Source organism: Condylostylus longicornis, unplaced genomic scaffold (genome assembly GCF_029603195.1).
Source record: "Condylostylus longicornis isolate FDR11 unplaced genomic scaffold, ASM2960319v2 ptg000080l, whole genome shotgun sequence".
In the NCBI taxonomy this organism is placed as follows: Eukaryota; Metazoa; Arthropoda; class Insecta; order Diptera; family Dolichopodidae; genus Condylostylus; species Condylostylus longicornis.
Genome location: NW_026578048.1, coordinates 4054110 through 4068975, shown reverse-complemented (window position 1 = coordinate 4068975; position 14866 = coordinate 4054110). Strand labels below are relative to the sequence as shown.

At 23.8% G+C, this 14866-nt stretch overlaps 1 protein-coding gene across 5 annotated transcripts in view; it reads right to left on the bottom strand.

Moving 5' to 3' along the window:
* Nucleotides 1-711: 711 nt before the first annotated feature.
* The window catches only part of LOC129613054 (ras-like protein family member 10B), a 139043-nt gene continuing 124888 nt past the window's right edge, over nucleotides 712-14866 (bottom strand). For 3 of the 5 annotated variants that reach the window (XM_055526960.1, XM_055526961.1, XM_055526962.1), the window contains 2 exons: nucleotides 9934-10056; nucleotides 2116-2229 (listed from right to left, as the gene is read on the bottom strand). In XM_055526960.1, the coding sequence (XP_055382935.1) occupies nucleotides 9957-10056 (100 nt within the window). In that variant the 3' untranslated portion in view covers nucleotides 2116-2229; nucleotides 9934-9956. Of the gene's footprint in view, nucleotides 1069-1208; nucleotides 1277-1928; nucleotides 2043-2115; nucleotides 2230-9933; nucleotides 10057-14866 lie in introns of those variants that run through there. The other 2 variants (XM_055526964.1, XM_055526963.1) reach the window with 2 other exon arrangements.

Sequence of the window (14866 nt, the reverse complement as noted above, 5' to 3'; positions counted from 1 at the left end):
GTTGTTGAAATTGAGATTGATAGGGAGTATATAAATTAATGCAACAAAGATATGAAAGAATAAATTAAATAGATAAGAAATTGGAATACAATATTATAAAAATTGTGGTCATTGTATAATAAATATTTTCATGAGGGAAATTTTATATGTAAATATATGTGTACATGGGTGTTTATCGTAAAAAATCCAATAATCTGAACATAAATTTAAAAATCATAAAATATTTTATTAAAATGACATTTTATTCGGTATAAATTAATAATTTCTTGTTGTTCCTTTTTGTATTCGAATGTATTCGGAATATTTAGTGTAAGAGGATGAAAAAGGATACAGCTAGTATAATAAAAATATGAATTTTCCTTTTTCCTTTTATCCTTTAAAATTTGAAATTCATTTTTACAATGTTTATTCTTTTTTTCTTTTGTTTGGTTTTAGCAGTAACAGGGTGAGCTATCTAAATGTATATTTTTTTTTGTGTTTGTGTTTATTTTCTTGTTTTTTTTTAATCTTTTGATTAGAACTTTTAAAATTTTCCAATTTTTTTTTATACTGTATTTTGTTTTCTATTTATTTTTTATTATTGTTATAAATTTATTTCATTTTGTTTTTTAATTTTTTTATTCTAAAAATTTTCATTTTTCTACTTTATCAAACTTATCATACATTTTATATATATATATATATATATATTTAATTCGAAAACTAGTCCGACTATATTTTAATTTTATTCAGTTTTTGTATTATTTGTTTTTTTTTTATAAATAATAAGCAATCATTCATTTAAAATTTTTTTTATTCTTTTGTTTTCCTAAAAATTTTCAACATTAAATTTATTCAATTATTTATTATATAATTTTATTATAATATATTACTATTCATTTTTTTATAATGTTAAATTAAAATTTTTTTATTTCCTACCAATTTTGAGTAAATTTATTAAGAAATTGCTAGAGAATATTGCAACGACCTTTATTTCTATTTGATTGTGAAAAATCAATACCCTGTTGACATCCTGTTGATGTGCAACCCATTAATTCACGGAAAACATCACCAATTTTATAATTATACCTATAAACATAAATACATATATGTATATGTGAGTGTTTGTTATAAAAGAGTAATAAATATTTTATATTGATTTTATAATATTATAGGAAATTGTGAGGTGAAAACAAAAAAAAAATAAATTTATTTATTTTTATTCTTACTTAGCTGAACACTCAACGTATCCGCATCGCCAATGTTTACGTACTAATGTTGAAATGTCTTTTAAATCCTATGATAATAAAATAAAATTTAATGTTATTATTAAGGGTTATATAAAATTAATTTCATGCTAAGAGGTTCTAAATACTAAGTTGATTATTTTTCTTGGAGTTCAATAGAACTGAATTTGTAGTGGATGGGTTTTAGTCGTAACTCTTGTTTGATGTCTTACTGCTGAAGGTCTTCTTTTATTTTCTATCTTCCTCCCAATTATTAATAAATATAAATATTTATTTGAAATTTCCATACCTTTTAAACTACTGAAAAGCATCACTGCTCGCTTAAAAAATACTACTAGCATAGCAATATGGTAAACGATAAGCGACCAAGTCAGGGAAAAGAAAAACTTGTATAAAAAAAGTTTTGAAAAATAAATTAAAATTTTCAATTTTAAAATAAAAATTGAAAAAATTTTCTTTTTTTTTTTTTAAATAATTTTAATTTTGAATTTGAATTTAAAAAAAAAATTTAATTAAAGACTATAATCACATATTTTTTTCTTTTTCTTTTCACGACATTCGAAATAAGCGGAATATAGCGAGGTACATAAAGAAAGTTCTAAACCTGAGGGGCTGAATTAAATATATATACATACAGGCGATTCAGAAGACACCAAAACAATAAAAAATAAAAAAAAAAAGTAAAAATAATTTAAAAATCACCTGAGAATGTGCTTGTGTTTCAGTAAGTGTATCAAATTTATTACCAACAACAATTATACTAAAATCACGATGACCAAAACTATCAAGTATTTGATCTCTCATTGTTCGGCAGTACTAAAATAATTAAAAAAATTTTTTAAAGATTTATTTAAAAAATCAAAAATTTAATTATTTAGCTATATTTTACCTGAAATGTTTCTAAATTTCCCATATCATATACTAAAACGTAAGCATGTACAGTTCGCAACCCCAGTGGATGACCATTATTCCATTCGGCAAAATTGTCAACAGGAAATTTTTTCTTTAAATTAAAAGCAAAATAAAATGTATATAATATTAGATATTTAAATGTATTTAGATTAAAATAAGGAAATTATGTATGGGTTTATATTTTTCATTGCTCAATGTTCATTTAACTCTAACGCTTAAAATATGTCAAAAATGTTTAGAATGATTATACCTTAACGGACGCGGTACAGAAAAGAATTTGTTGATTTTCTAATTTGAATTTATTGATTATCTATAATATATTTCACTGAAGAGCTTTAATAAATTTTGAATATGAAAGGTTTCTAATTATGAAGAAATTATTGTGTGGCTTAAAGAAATCACTTAACCCTAATTCTTAGATTAGCATTTGAAGAATGGCAATTAACTGTCATTACTTAATCAAACTAACTTGGAAACTAGTAAACCTATAAAAAACTTTCGATGTAAATCACTTTGGAAATGGAAATACTTTAATGAAAATTCTCAGAAAATATCATTTCTTTGTAACAAAGTTGATCTGATTTTGTGTGTTATCACCAAAATTTTTAACACAATCGGATAAATGAAGTGAGATCGCATATTGGAAATTAATTTTTATATTCATAATATATATATATTACTTTTAGTTTAGATTTAGTATACGATAGAAAACTTATCGTATACTAAATGTAAACAGGATTTGTGCATACAGGTACAATATGTTTTTCTACTTACACATACAATATAACACATTATATATTATTACTGCAGTACTCAATTCGATTATAATTCAATCCGAAATAAATTTAAAAAGTATAATAAAAATTTTTTTGAAGTTTTTGAGTGGTTTCGTTACATAAGGCATACCTTTATTATTTTAACAAAAAAAAAATATTTCCGGAATTTCTATATATAAAATTTTTTATGTAATTAATAAAATAAAAAATTAATTACATAAGTTGCGTTAATGCTGACATTTTAACTTTTGGAAATTTTAATTATTTGGTTACATAAAGCTTTAAACAAAATATATATTATCCTTTTTGACTCATGATAATATTGGAAAAATAAATATTGTAAAAATCGTATGAATAATGTTAATGACAAAGTTGTTATATTAAAAAAAATTATTAAAATTAATTTAATATTCGTATAGAAGTACTCTTTTAATTAATTAGACTGGAGCCAACGTTTACAATTTGCAATTCAATTTTATTAAAAAGTTACACCATAAAAAATTCTTAAACATTGAAAAAATAGGGAAATATTTTGAATAAAAAGGTGCTTTTCAACAAGGACTACAAAGTCAAGTAGTTTATATGAAGCAGTTATAATTTGTGTTATGTAATGTATACACTGAAAAAAAAAATTCAATAGTTTTTTAAAAATTCAAATTTTGTCATATTTTATGGTAAGATATTTATACTAAATTTTCATATATAAAAAGTGGTCTAAATTTTCATAATACCATTCGAAATTTTACTAATTTATAGTAGCCCACACAATATACATAGCAAAATTTACATACGGTAAAAGATATTAAATGGAGAGCTGATTTCGCTATGCTACTATCAGGAATTTTACAATAAAATATAGCTGAACAAACACTAATTTTTTTTATAGATAGTGCTATAAAATATTGCCATATATTTTATGTAATATGAGAGAAACATAATGTTATATAATAGTATATACAATATTTATATTGGAAATAAATCTATCCAATTAAAGTACATGACGTTAAGGTTAATTTAGCTATGTATGTATGTTATAATAAAAAATATTACCATAAATTATATAAAATATTTGAAAGAAGTTAAAGTATAAAATAAATGAACCCTTGTTACTTTTAACTTAATCTTAATCATTTTCAATATTATAGAATTAGTTTTATAAATTAGTTACACAATGTTTACTAATATTATTTTAAAATTAATACAAAAATGATTTCAAAATTATGAGTATAACAAAAAAAATCACATATAAATAACATAATTAAGATTCAATTCATATTTTGGTACAATTAAAATTAATTACACGCTGTTAACATTACGGTTTTACTACATATACAATAAATTAATTTTCTTTTTTCGTTAGAATTGAAGTCTTCTTCTATTCATTTTTAATTTTGCCTTAAAATTTCTGAATTTTCCCATTTTTTATCTTTTTAAATTTTATTTTCAAGAACATTAAATTTTTGTAGCCTCATTTTGTTCTTGTTCTAAAAAAACAAAAAAAAAAAAACAAAACCGTCAGCGTAGTAATCATATAATATCCGGTCCCTTATTTTTTTTTTGTCATTAGGTTAGTAATAATTTAAAGCTGCGTGAATTTTAAACCCTTTTCCGTATTATCCTAAGTTTTAATTTCCTTTATTCACATTTTTTGACCCTTATCCTTTAAGAAAAATAATGCTAGCTACAACAATATACATTTTTACAATAAACATTAATTATCCTTTTTTTTTTCTTCTAAACTAAGAATAACGAGAACTTATAAACTAAATATAAAAGGATGCAAAGAAAAAAAATATAAAAAATGTTTTGAAAATTAAAAGAAGAAATCTAATTGAAATCTAGATAAGATAATATGCGTTTTTTATTTTGTATAGTTGAATCTGTTTTGTATTAACAAAGGAAACATAAAAATAGCCTTGGCTTTTAAATTACGATTTAATTAAAATTTTGTTAAAATAATATTTTTTACTTATTTCCGTCATTTTAATATTTTATATACACAAAATTAATGCCTCATATGCTGTGTTGTATGTGATGAGATCAAAATTTCAATTTGGTTTTTATTTCCGTATTTGGTTTTTTTAATCGTTGTAAAATTTTAATAACAAAATTCAAAAAACTATTAATTGTATTTTGTCAAACTATATAGTTCAAGTAATAGAGCCCAATTCAAGCAATAGTTAATAATATGGAATGTAGAATTAGTAATAATTACCTAAATTAACATTTGTTTGTTTTTTGCGCAGGTATTCTATTAAAATTTAATTAAAGATAGGGCTATTAAAAAAATAATGCTCTTGCGATTTTGTGTTTTACCGACGATCATATTGATCGCATGCCGACAATTTCTTCATATCTATGTATTTCAGTTGGTAAAGCGTTTGCCAAGAAAGCGGTAGGTTACTGGTTCAATTCCAATTCGAACATTTTTTTTTTAATATTTCTGCTTTTATTCGTTCATTTAGCTAAGTTCTGCTTCTATTAAACAGTTGTATTTTCATAAATTAATGTACTTGAATTAATTTTGAAATTAAGAACAAAACTATATAAATAACTAAAAATTGCATATATTGAGGGGTTTCATGTTTCCATTAATATATGGTATTTATCACGGTACAGAGTACCTTCCCGCATTATTCATCAGCGTGTAAACTCAAGAGAACTTGTGTAATTTTTAAGTACAATTATTTTCTTAAATTATTATTTAATTTATATATTCTTTTTTTCAATATTTTTGATTGAGAAAATAATTTGAAAACATCATTTATTATTTTTCTTTCAGGTATTCAAAATTAATCTTATAAGATACTTACATCTTATTCTTGAATTATTAATTGAAATTCTAATTTTCTTAATATTTAAATTTATCACGTAACATTAATAAAATATCATATTATTATTAATTTTAAACATGCAAATCTAAATTTATAGTAAAAATAAATGATGGTCTCATGCAAATTATAATTCTTATTCCTCTTCTAAGGTACTATACCTTATTTATTTTTTAATATTAAAAAACGTTATGCGATTGTATCAATTTTCTATTGAAATGACTAAAACTTAAATTTTCACATTCATATTATACATAAATATGTATGCATCAGAATGTATGAATGAATCTACGTACATTATTATTATTATTCATATAACATGTGTGCACAAAGCGTATTGTACAATAAGATAATAAAAATAATGATAATAAAAAAAAGAAAAAAAAAAGTTCAAAAACCAGAAAATTCAACCTTAACCTACAGTAAAACCACCTACGCCATCTTTAATTTAATACAAGTAAGCAGAACAAAAAAAAAATGAGAAGTGAAGAAAAATAAGTAGAGTATTCTACATGACAACACATAACTGACAGCTATTCATTAATAACACAATTTATAACCATCTCTCTCACAGTGTTCTTTTGTAATGATTTTTTTTTCTTTTCATATCCAATCGTTTTAAAATATTCTGATTCCTACTATATTTGTATTTAATATGTATTAAGTTTATATTTAATATGTGTAAATGTGTGTATACACTTTCATCTTAAATGTGTAACAGCAAGTGTTCAACAGGAATGTTGGTTTTCATTTTATGCTTTTCGGGGAAAAAAAAACTTATTTTTTTCTTTTTTATGAAGAAAGTGAGTGTTAATATTTAAGAGCATTTTTCTTTTAAATTACTAATGTGTAAAATGCATTACAGCGTTGTTTTTGTATAATATTTAAATTGTAAGAAATGAAGATGAAAAAGTTAACATAACTTAAAGAATCTTAACATTGATTTGAGCTATTGAGAAATGTTTGAGTAAAAATGTGTTTTGCGTGAAAATTGTAATTAATTTCGTGAGAATTTTATAAACGGAAAGGCTAACATATTTAGTGGTCACGATAAAGGTCTTTAAGCAGAAAATAAATTGAGAACTAATTAACCAAATTTGGTATTTTTTGTATATTAATTCCAGCTGTACTAAAAATATTCTAAGTAAACAAGTTTTCCGTGAATCTTGTTAGTTTCTTTTTAAACGTATACTTTGTTCCAAAAATTCTTCAGCAAAACATTAATAAAAAATCATTGGCATTTTAGAAATGAAAGCTTAAAAATTCCAATTGTTATCTGAAAAATTTTTCATAGAAATCAATGGGAAATTTTTTTAATTGACAATAATTGGGAAAATAAGTTTTTACTAAATGTAAGAGTTAATTATAGATTTTCGTTCAATTTTATAACCCTTTTTGAAATTCCAGATCTGCCCAGTTTTAAATATATATTCCATCCAGAATTTGAAGAAACATGTGATTTGGTCTATATAGTTGGAAGTTATTGATATAATTACAAAATGCTTCAAATTTCTTACAAATATTATAAATATTTAATTTAATTAAAATTCGAATTTAATTTACTTGAAAACATTTTCTTCAATTTAGAAAGTTTTTAATAAAAGGAGTGTAATTGAACCTATAGGGAATAATTAATAAAAAGTACCACTTTGACATCTATATTTTTAGTGATTAAATTCCAATACAATTAATTTAATATCATTTGATTTCGAAATTCACAAAGGTAAGGAATAATGTACGGGCATTATCTTTTATTTTATTTATTTTATTCTTGAGTTTTATGAAAATATCTTTAATACACTTTTATACATTTTATATATGTATATAAAATATCAAGAAATTAAATATTTAATTTCTGACAAGTTGAAACCCCAAAGTTATTTGAAAAACTGATAAAATAAAATAATTACCGACTTGTTGAAATCAATTTTATAAAACTATATAATTTTCTTTATTAAACGCGAAGACATTTTTATTTAATTTATAGGAATACAAGTGTTATACTATATATATACAAAAGGTATTTTGCTTTTTATTTCCATCATTACATATACATACAAATTATATACATTGTGTTGTAAAGATTGGCAGGTTATAAAGTAGTATAGTATGTAATTATGTTAAATCCCTTAAGTGGATAATAACTGTATAAATTTTATTATTATTTTCTGTAGTAAATATTACGTTCGAGGACTTAAATACATTCAGACAAGTTACAAGTGATTAAAAATATTATAGTTAATTAAGAAAAAAAAAATGAAGGTGTTAAATAAGTGCTTCTTTTATATACTAATATAAAGAGTGTAATGGGTGTTAATCTTCTTAATAAAAAGTGTTTTTTGTTGTAAAAAAGCATTTCTTATGTATATGATTTTTATTGGTTTGCGGGGTAGCAAATAAAAGAAACATAAAATTTTATCACATAAAAATTTTCGCATGAATATTGCAATTTTAATGAACTTTTAATACAAATTTTTAAGATATATTAGATGCATTACGGTTTTCAAAAAAAAAAAAATATTCTGATTTTGTGTATAAATTTTTTTTTGTGTGTTTAAGAAAATTCACATTTAAGTAATATCTTTCTGGGCAACAAACGTATGTAAGTACTCATTTTACGAACCGAACCCCATAATAATCAAGTTTAAACATTTTAAATATAAACGAGTTACAAGGGTGTAGATCAGTCATATCAATAGCCGTTTTCTATTGATTAACATGGGTTATACCTTAAAAGGACAACCCCGAGCGTATTCAGTTAGTTCCATTGATTTAATATTTAATGATGACCCTCGTCTTAATTGTCATATTAAAAAATTTGGAATTCTTGCAAGAGACACCAGTTTGACTAGTCTACTACTATAGCTGACATTGAAGTTAAGTAAAAATAATGTATATATTGATATTAATAAGCCCATATAGTAGTCTTTATCATTGTCTACTATATAAGCTTATTACTAGAATTGTACCAATGTTTAAAATAAAAATACACTGTGTGCATTTATGATTGTAAGGCGACAATATGGTTAATAAAACAACAAATAAATATCCTCAATAATTATGTTAAAAGTCTAGTTTTATTTTTCAATTCAAATTTTGTGCTGAATATTTTCGATGTGTATGACTTATGTCTCAGAGATTATCGCATATACGTATAAAACGATTTATGTTCAAAATTTTCGTAATACTGGAAGAAAAATTAAAGTGAAGAATTGAAAATTGACGAAATGAAATTTTCATATAGTTTCAGCAGAAACATGTTTTTTTTGTTTTTGTTTGTCTGTTTATTTTTATTTTATCGTGTTCAAGGATATTGAAAAAGTATTAGGTTTACAAAAAAATTTGATCCTCGAGATGTAAAATCGAAAAAAATAAAAAGATAAGCCCGCAAGTTAAAAATGTATGGGTAATTCAATTTAAAAATTGTTATATCGATCGATATTTACGAGTATTAAGGACTTAAATAAAATTATTCCATTGAAAGCAAAAAAAAAAAGAACAATTTAATATTTTTTTTTTTCAATTTGTATGTGATATGAAATGGAACTGAAAAATAAAATAATTATTTGAAAGAAAATGTCGTTATATTAAAATTGAAGCAAGAACGGAAGATTTACTTAAAATTGCTTTAATTGACAGCTGATATGAGTTCTATGTTGTACCATGGCAAACTGTTTAAAAATTCTGCAAAAAAAAACTGAAAGGAAGGGTGTAGCAGCAATTGACCACATCAAGTCATTCCAACTTAAAAATGTTGATTACTGCATTTCTGTTTCACTACTTCATAATTTTATGGCCAGTGAATATTATAAGTTCGGAAGAAATTTGAAATGAAGCGAATTCAAATATCTATTCTGCGAGCGAATGCGAGGAAATGGCTCGCTGCTCTTCGCTTCTGTGGAGGTTGAAATAATTTGATGGTGAAATTTTGTAGCATTAATATAAGTTCCGCTATGTTTTGTGCATCTGAACGCCATATTACAATTCTTCTATTATACTAAGGAAATGGAAATTGAATATTTTTACTAAATTAGTTTGTTGGGGCATAAATTTCATACGATTAAGAATAATTTTGTAACAGTGGGGGGATAATAGGTTCGAGCAATATATGAGACCGAAATCGTCTATAATATTTTTTTAATAATTGAAAGTTGCATTATAATTTTTAAAAATAAAGTTTTAATTTACCTGGGGTGGAACATCCAGTACCATCAGCTCCCTAATGTGTGTATCGCATACAAGACAAGTTCGGTAAACGTTTTTTCGATTTGTAATTTGATGTTTTTCAGGAAAATCATGTTTAAAAAATTGCTGAAAGAAAAGATAAAAAACAATTTGTTAAAATTTATTTTCTTGCACATTTTATAATGTCAAAATTCAAGGCTATTAAAATATAGTAATATTAAAAGGAATGTTTCGGCGATACTATGACGAAGCAATAATATCGAAAAAAAAAAGAATGTTTCCGGTATTATGGCATTTTTTGGCAGATCAAAATCAAGTAAAATGGTTAAAGCTTCCGGAAGGAATTTATTTTAAGTCCTTAACTGTTGTATTTATATTTTACCAATGCTTGATGAATGTACCACAAGTAAGTCCAATATCTTTTCAAGTATAGTTTCCTCTTAAAATCATAATTTTTCTTTCAGGCAATCCCTTTGCAACATATTTTTCCATTCTGAACAGGCAGATACACCGAAAATTTAAGGAACAAAGAGGAAAACTTTAATATCGCGCAAAATTTTTTCGTTTAATTATATGGCTGAAGCAGAATTTTTAATTACATATATTGAAAGTTGAATTTGTTTAGTTAATCAACATTCATTACTCCATCAAAATTTCCTTATTAATTAAATTCATTTTATTGTAATTTTTGGTAAAAATAAAAAATTCAGCTTTTTTTTTTGTTACAAATTATCTCTAATTTACATTAAAAGGTTAATTAACAAAACTATGTTTGATTAACTATTTAAATAAACTCGAACTAAAGAAAAGAAGGCGGGACGGAAACCTTTATAATATAAGGATGGATTAAAATTAAAAATTAATCATGAAAAATTTATTGAGAAGCAAAAAGAGATGTAGACAAATAATAAAATTTATACGATTGTTATTTAGGTATATGCGTTAAGTTGAGATAAAGGAAATTTAATTGGCTGTATTTAAAAGAAAGGAATTTTTTATTTGAAAATTTATAAGCTATTCTTGGAAAATGGGAAAATTCGTGTCAAATTTGTTAAAAGTCATGTCAAAATAAATTTAAAAATTACAGCAAAACTACTGCAAATTTTTTCGAAAAAAAAGTTAAATGAAAAAGAGGCGAATAGCGTCAGCATCATTATTTTAAAGAAAATTGAGAAATAAAAGTGTAAAAAGAGAGAAACACAATTTGACAGAAGGATATCTCTCTAAAAATAGTTTACTTGCATTCCTTTAACAAGCAAAAGAGAACTGAAAAATTGTAAATTTGATATATAAAATTTAAACCGATCTTAACAACATTATTTTGCGCATTGTGAGTGATTTGTAAATTATTACCTTATGTCAAGTTTTATTCTAGTATTTTTATTTAAATTTTCATTTGGATTCGTGATTATAGATATAAGCTCTTATAAATGCTAAAGTAGTCTCCAATCCTGAAACAATAACACCTTTCTATAATAATTCGCTACATAATTTTAATGACATTTATTACCTTTGAACACACGTTTCTGCAAATTCAACAAATTTTCATTTAATCAAAACAATTTAATTGTAACATAGCACTTTTGTTCAGAATCGAATTCTAACAACCAATATTAAAAAACAAATTTTACGAGTTCGCATTCTCTAAAAATAGCGTAAAACTATATACACCTGTGTTGTTCCAAACACAGGTGTATATAGTTTTACTATTGACACAAATATCGATTGCGAACTAAAGATATAAGAGAACTATAACTCTATACTTCTTGAAAGCACTGTTCTAGTTATTTGTAAATCGTCGGTTTCCACATCTTAGCGATCTCGGGTTTTATACAAATTATTTATTTTTTTCACACAAATTTTTTGATTTCAATCGAACACATTTTCATCCAATATCACCCTATCTTTTAAACTTATCCAATATTTTAACCTCTATAAGTGAACATGTATATTATATATTATAACTTTAACCCCTTGTTATATACATATATCATATATACATATCCGTATATAATGCATTTACTTTTTTAATCAATGAATTCTTATGAATTCTTTTAAAATCAAAGTTGTAAAAAAAGGTTCCATATAATGAAATAACCTATATACATATATATTTAAAAAGAATTGTTTTCTCAGGTGTACTAATTTAAAAAGGTTTATTTTAAATAATATTTTCCTTTAAATTAACATTTTATATACCATATTCCTATTGAATACTCTTATTATTATATTATTTCATTCGGAAATGATTGAATTATTAAATTGTATTCTTATAAAAGTAATAATATTAAAGTATAATAAATAAATTATTTGAGCAAAAATTTATTTTGTAAAATATAATTAAAATAAAAATTTAATAGATAAGGTTTTAAGATGTTATAAATTAAAACCATAAAATTGTATTTCTAATTCGATATTTGACTAAATATCAAAAAATATTCGGTTTTAAGTGTTATACATATAACATTAAACATTTAAAAGAGTTTGTTTACTGATAAGTAAAATGTAATTTTTATGGCCAGTTTTCCAGACTTGATAAGACATACCAAGAGTTAGTCAATGCGCCACACAGCCAAAAATGACTCATATATAAAATTCGATCATTCCAGCCGAATCCAGCCGAACTTAAAATATACACTTAAGCAGACAGACCGACACTTTACTAAAAAGAGTTTATTTCCACTTTTCTACTATGAAAGAGCGCGTTTTCGGGGAAAACTTGATATGTGAAATCAAGTATCAGTGCCATCATACAGCTTATTGTATGCAAAATTAAAATATGAAAAAACATATTGGATGTGAACAAAACATAATCGAATGACTTGTTAAAGTAATTACGGAGTATAAACATTTATTTAAAATTATATGAGAAATAGTAAGCTAATTTGCCAGGAAAAATGTGAATTTGATTTTTAGTACAGGCTAACTGTTCGAAAATAAACTTTTAATTTTATTGACAATTATGGAATTGAATTGTGAATTTTTAAAACTAAAGTTTTATGAGAAATTCACGTTTTTTGTAATACGTTTTTCAGGGCTTCATTAAATCATGTCATTATAAGCTGAGAGCTTTATGCTACAAATCGGCTTGTAGAGTCATTTTACGCATGTATATTATTTTTATTTACTGAATTGTTTGTGAATATCTTCGTTGCATCGCATCGCTTTTTCTTGCAGTCAGATTTCATTGAGTAGGGAAAATGTTAGAAATTTAAGATTTTTTGTTCTTCTTGGTAAAAGAGTAAATTTCGTTCTCTTAACCTTAATTCTATACGAGTACCAATGTAAGGTCTCTACATACGGTACTTCCGTTTGTAAATTTTCATAATGGTTTTCAGATTATGTTTAATTATATTGTATTTATTACGTAATATAATTATGCATTATAGTTTAATTTTGCACATTTCGTAAATTCTATATTTTGTATTGCATTTTCTTCTCAATTTAATTCTAAATTGCTAATCGGATTGAGTTTATGCAAATCATTTTTCTGAAATTGATGCTTTTATATTGATTTTTTTTTTACAAATGGTTAAAAGGGATTTTTATAAGATAATTTTAAAAATGTGCATTTTCTTCAATACACAAATTTGTATGCTTATATTATGTAAATGCGGGGTTTGTACAAAATATCAATATGAGGTCTCTACGAGTATTTATGCAAAAATATTGTTTAACGATTTAACAAATATACGCGTTGATCTTCATGTTAAGAAATGAATTCTAAAAAGGATTTAAATATTATTTTTGTTTTGACAATTTAATAAAATTTTTTAAATTGGATTGACTTAATTTTACGATTATCAAGTTTTTCGAAAAATATCAAAATTTCAACAAAATTGTATTTTGGATAGGAAAATGTGGTGCCATCACATAATCTTTCCTGTTGCAATGCAGCTGCCAAAAGAATGAGTTTGTTCGCATTTTCCTTTTTGTACGGATTTTTAATTCAAATTCACAAAAACAAGGTCCGTGTACATTCTTTAACTAAAACTTTAATAAAAAAAAAATTTTGTGATAATTTAAAATATTTTTAATTATCCAAATGAAGATTAATTAAAAATTAAACAAAATTAAATTATTTAAGTAAATAAAAATTGAAAAATTTAATTTGTTATTATGGTCAGAAGAAGATTATCTTAATTAAACACACACAAACAAATACAAAATATCACAATTTAATTAGGCATCCGCCATAAAATGTGTTTAAAATAAATTTTTAGAGAAGAAAATTAAAAATTTTCAATTATAATTTTAAATTAATTACAACATTTTATTGAAATGAGAGTTATCCTTTATCATTAGAAATTCAAACCTTTAGAGATCTTCTTAATCAATTTAGTCTTGTCTCCTACTTTATATACATAGTTATTTTTTACTTCTACGAATCGCATCGTAAACAGTTAGGAAGGTATTGTAGTGGTACAAAATTTCACATGTCGAATTTTCAACATAAAAAACTTTTCCGTGCTAATGTAACATTAATAAACTATTTTTGAGAAATGGTTGTCGTCTTTACTATCTGTGAACTCCTAGATCTTAAGTTTGATTTAATCGAATTTGATGAAAATTTATATTTGAATTTAGTTAAGAGATGAGATGAATGAACTTTTGGGACTTAAATGATGAATAGATTTTCTTGGAATCATAATTTCTATTTGAATTAAACAATGGCAAATTTCCTTGGTTCCAATAACCGTTCGTTTGCTATGGCTACCAAATTTACATTTTTGCTTATATCTCACAAATTATTTAATAGAGTTTAAGGTCCAAATTTATTAGAAGGTAACAAATTTTCTTAAAATTTAAAATAAGTGTATTTGTGATATTTTCAAGAACTTGAAAATTTATCTTACGCTAAATTAAAGAAATTTATTGACATTTCGAAATATCATCCAAGAAATATACAACGGGGCTGATAGTGTTTTAAAAATAA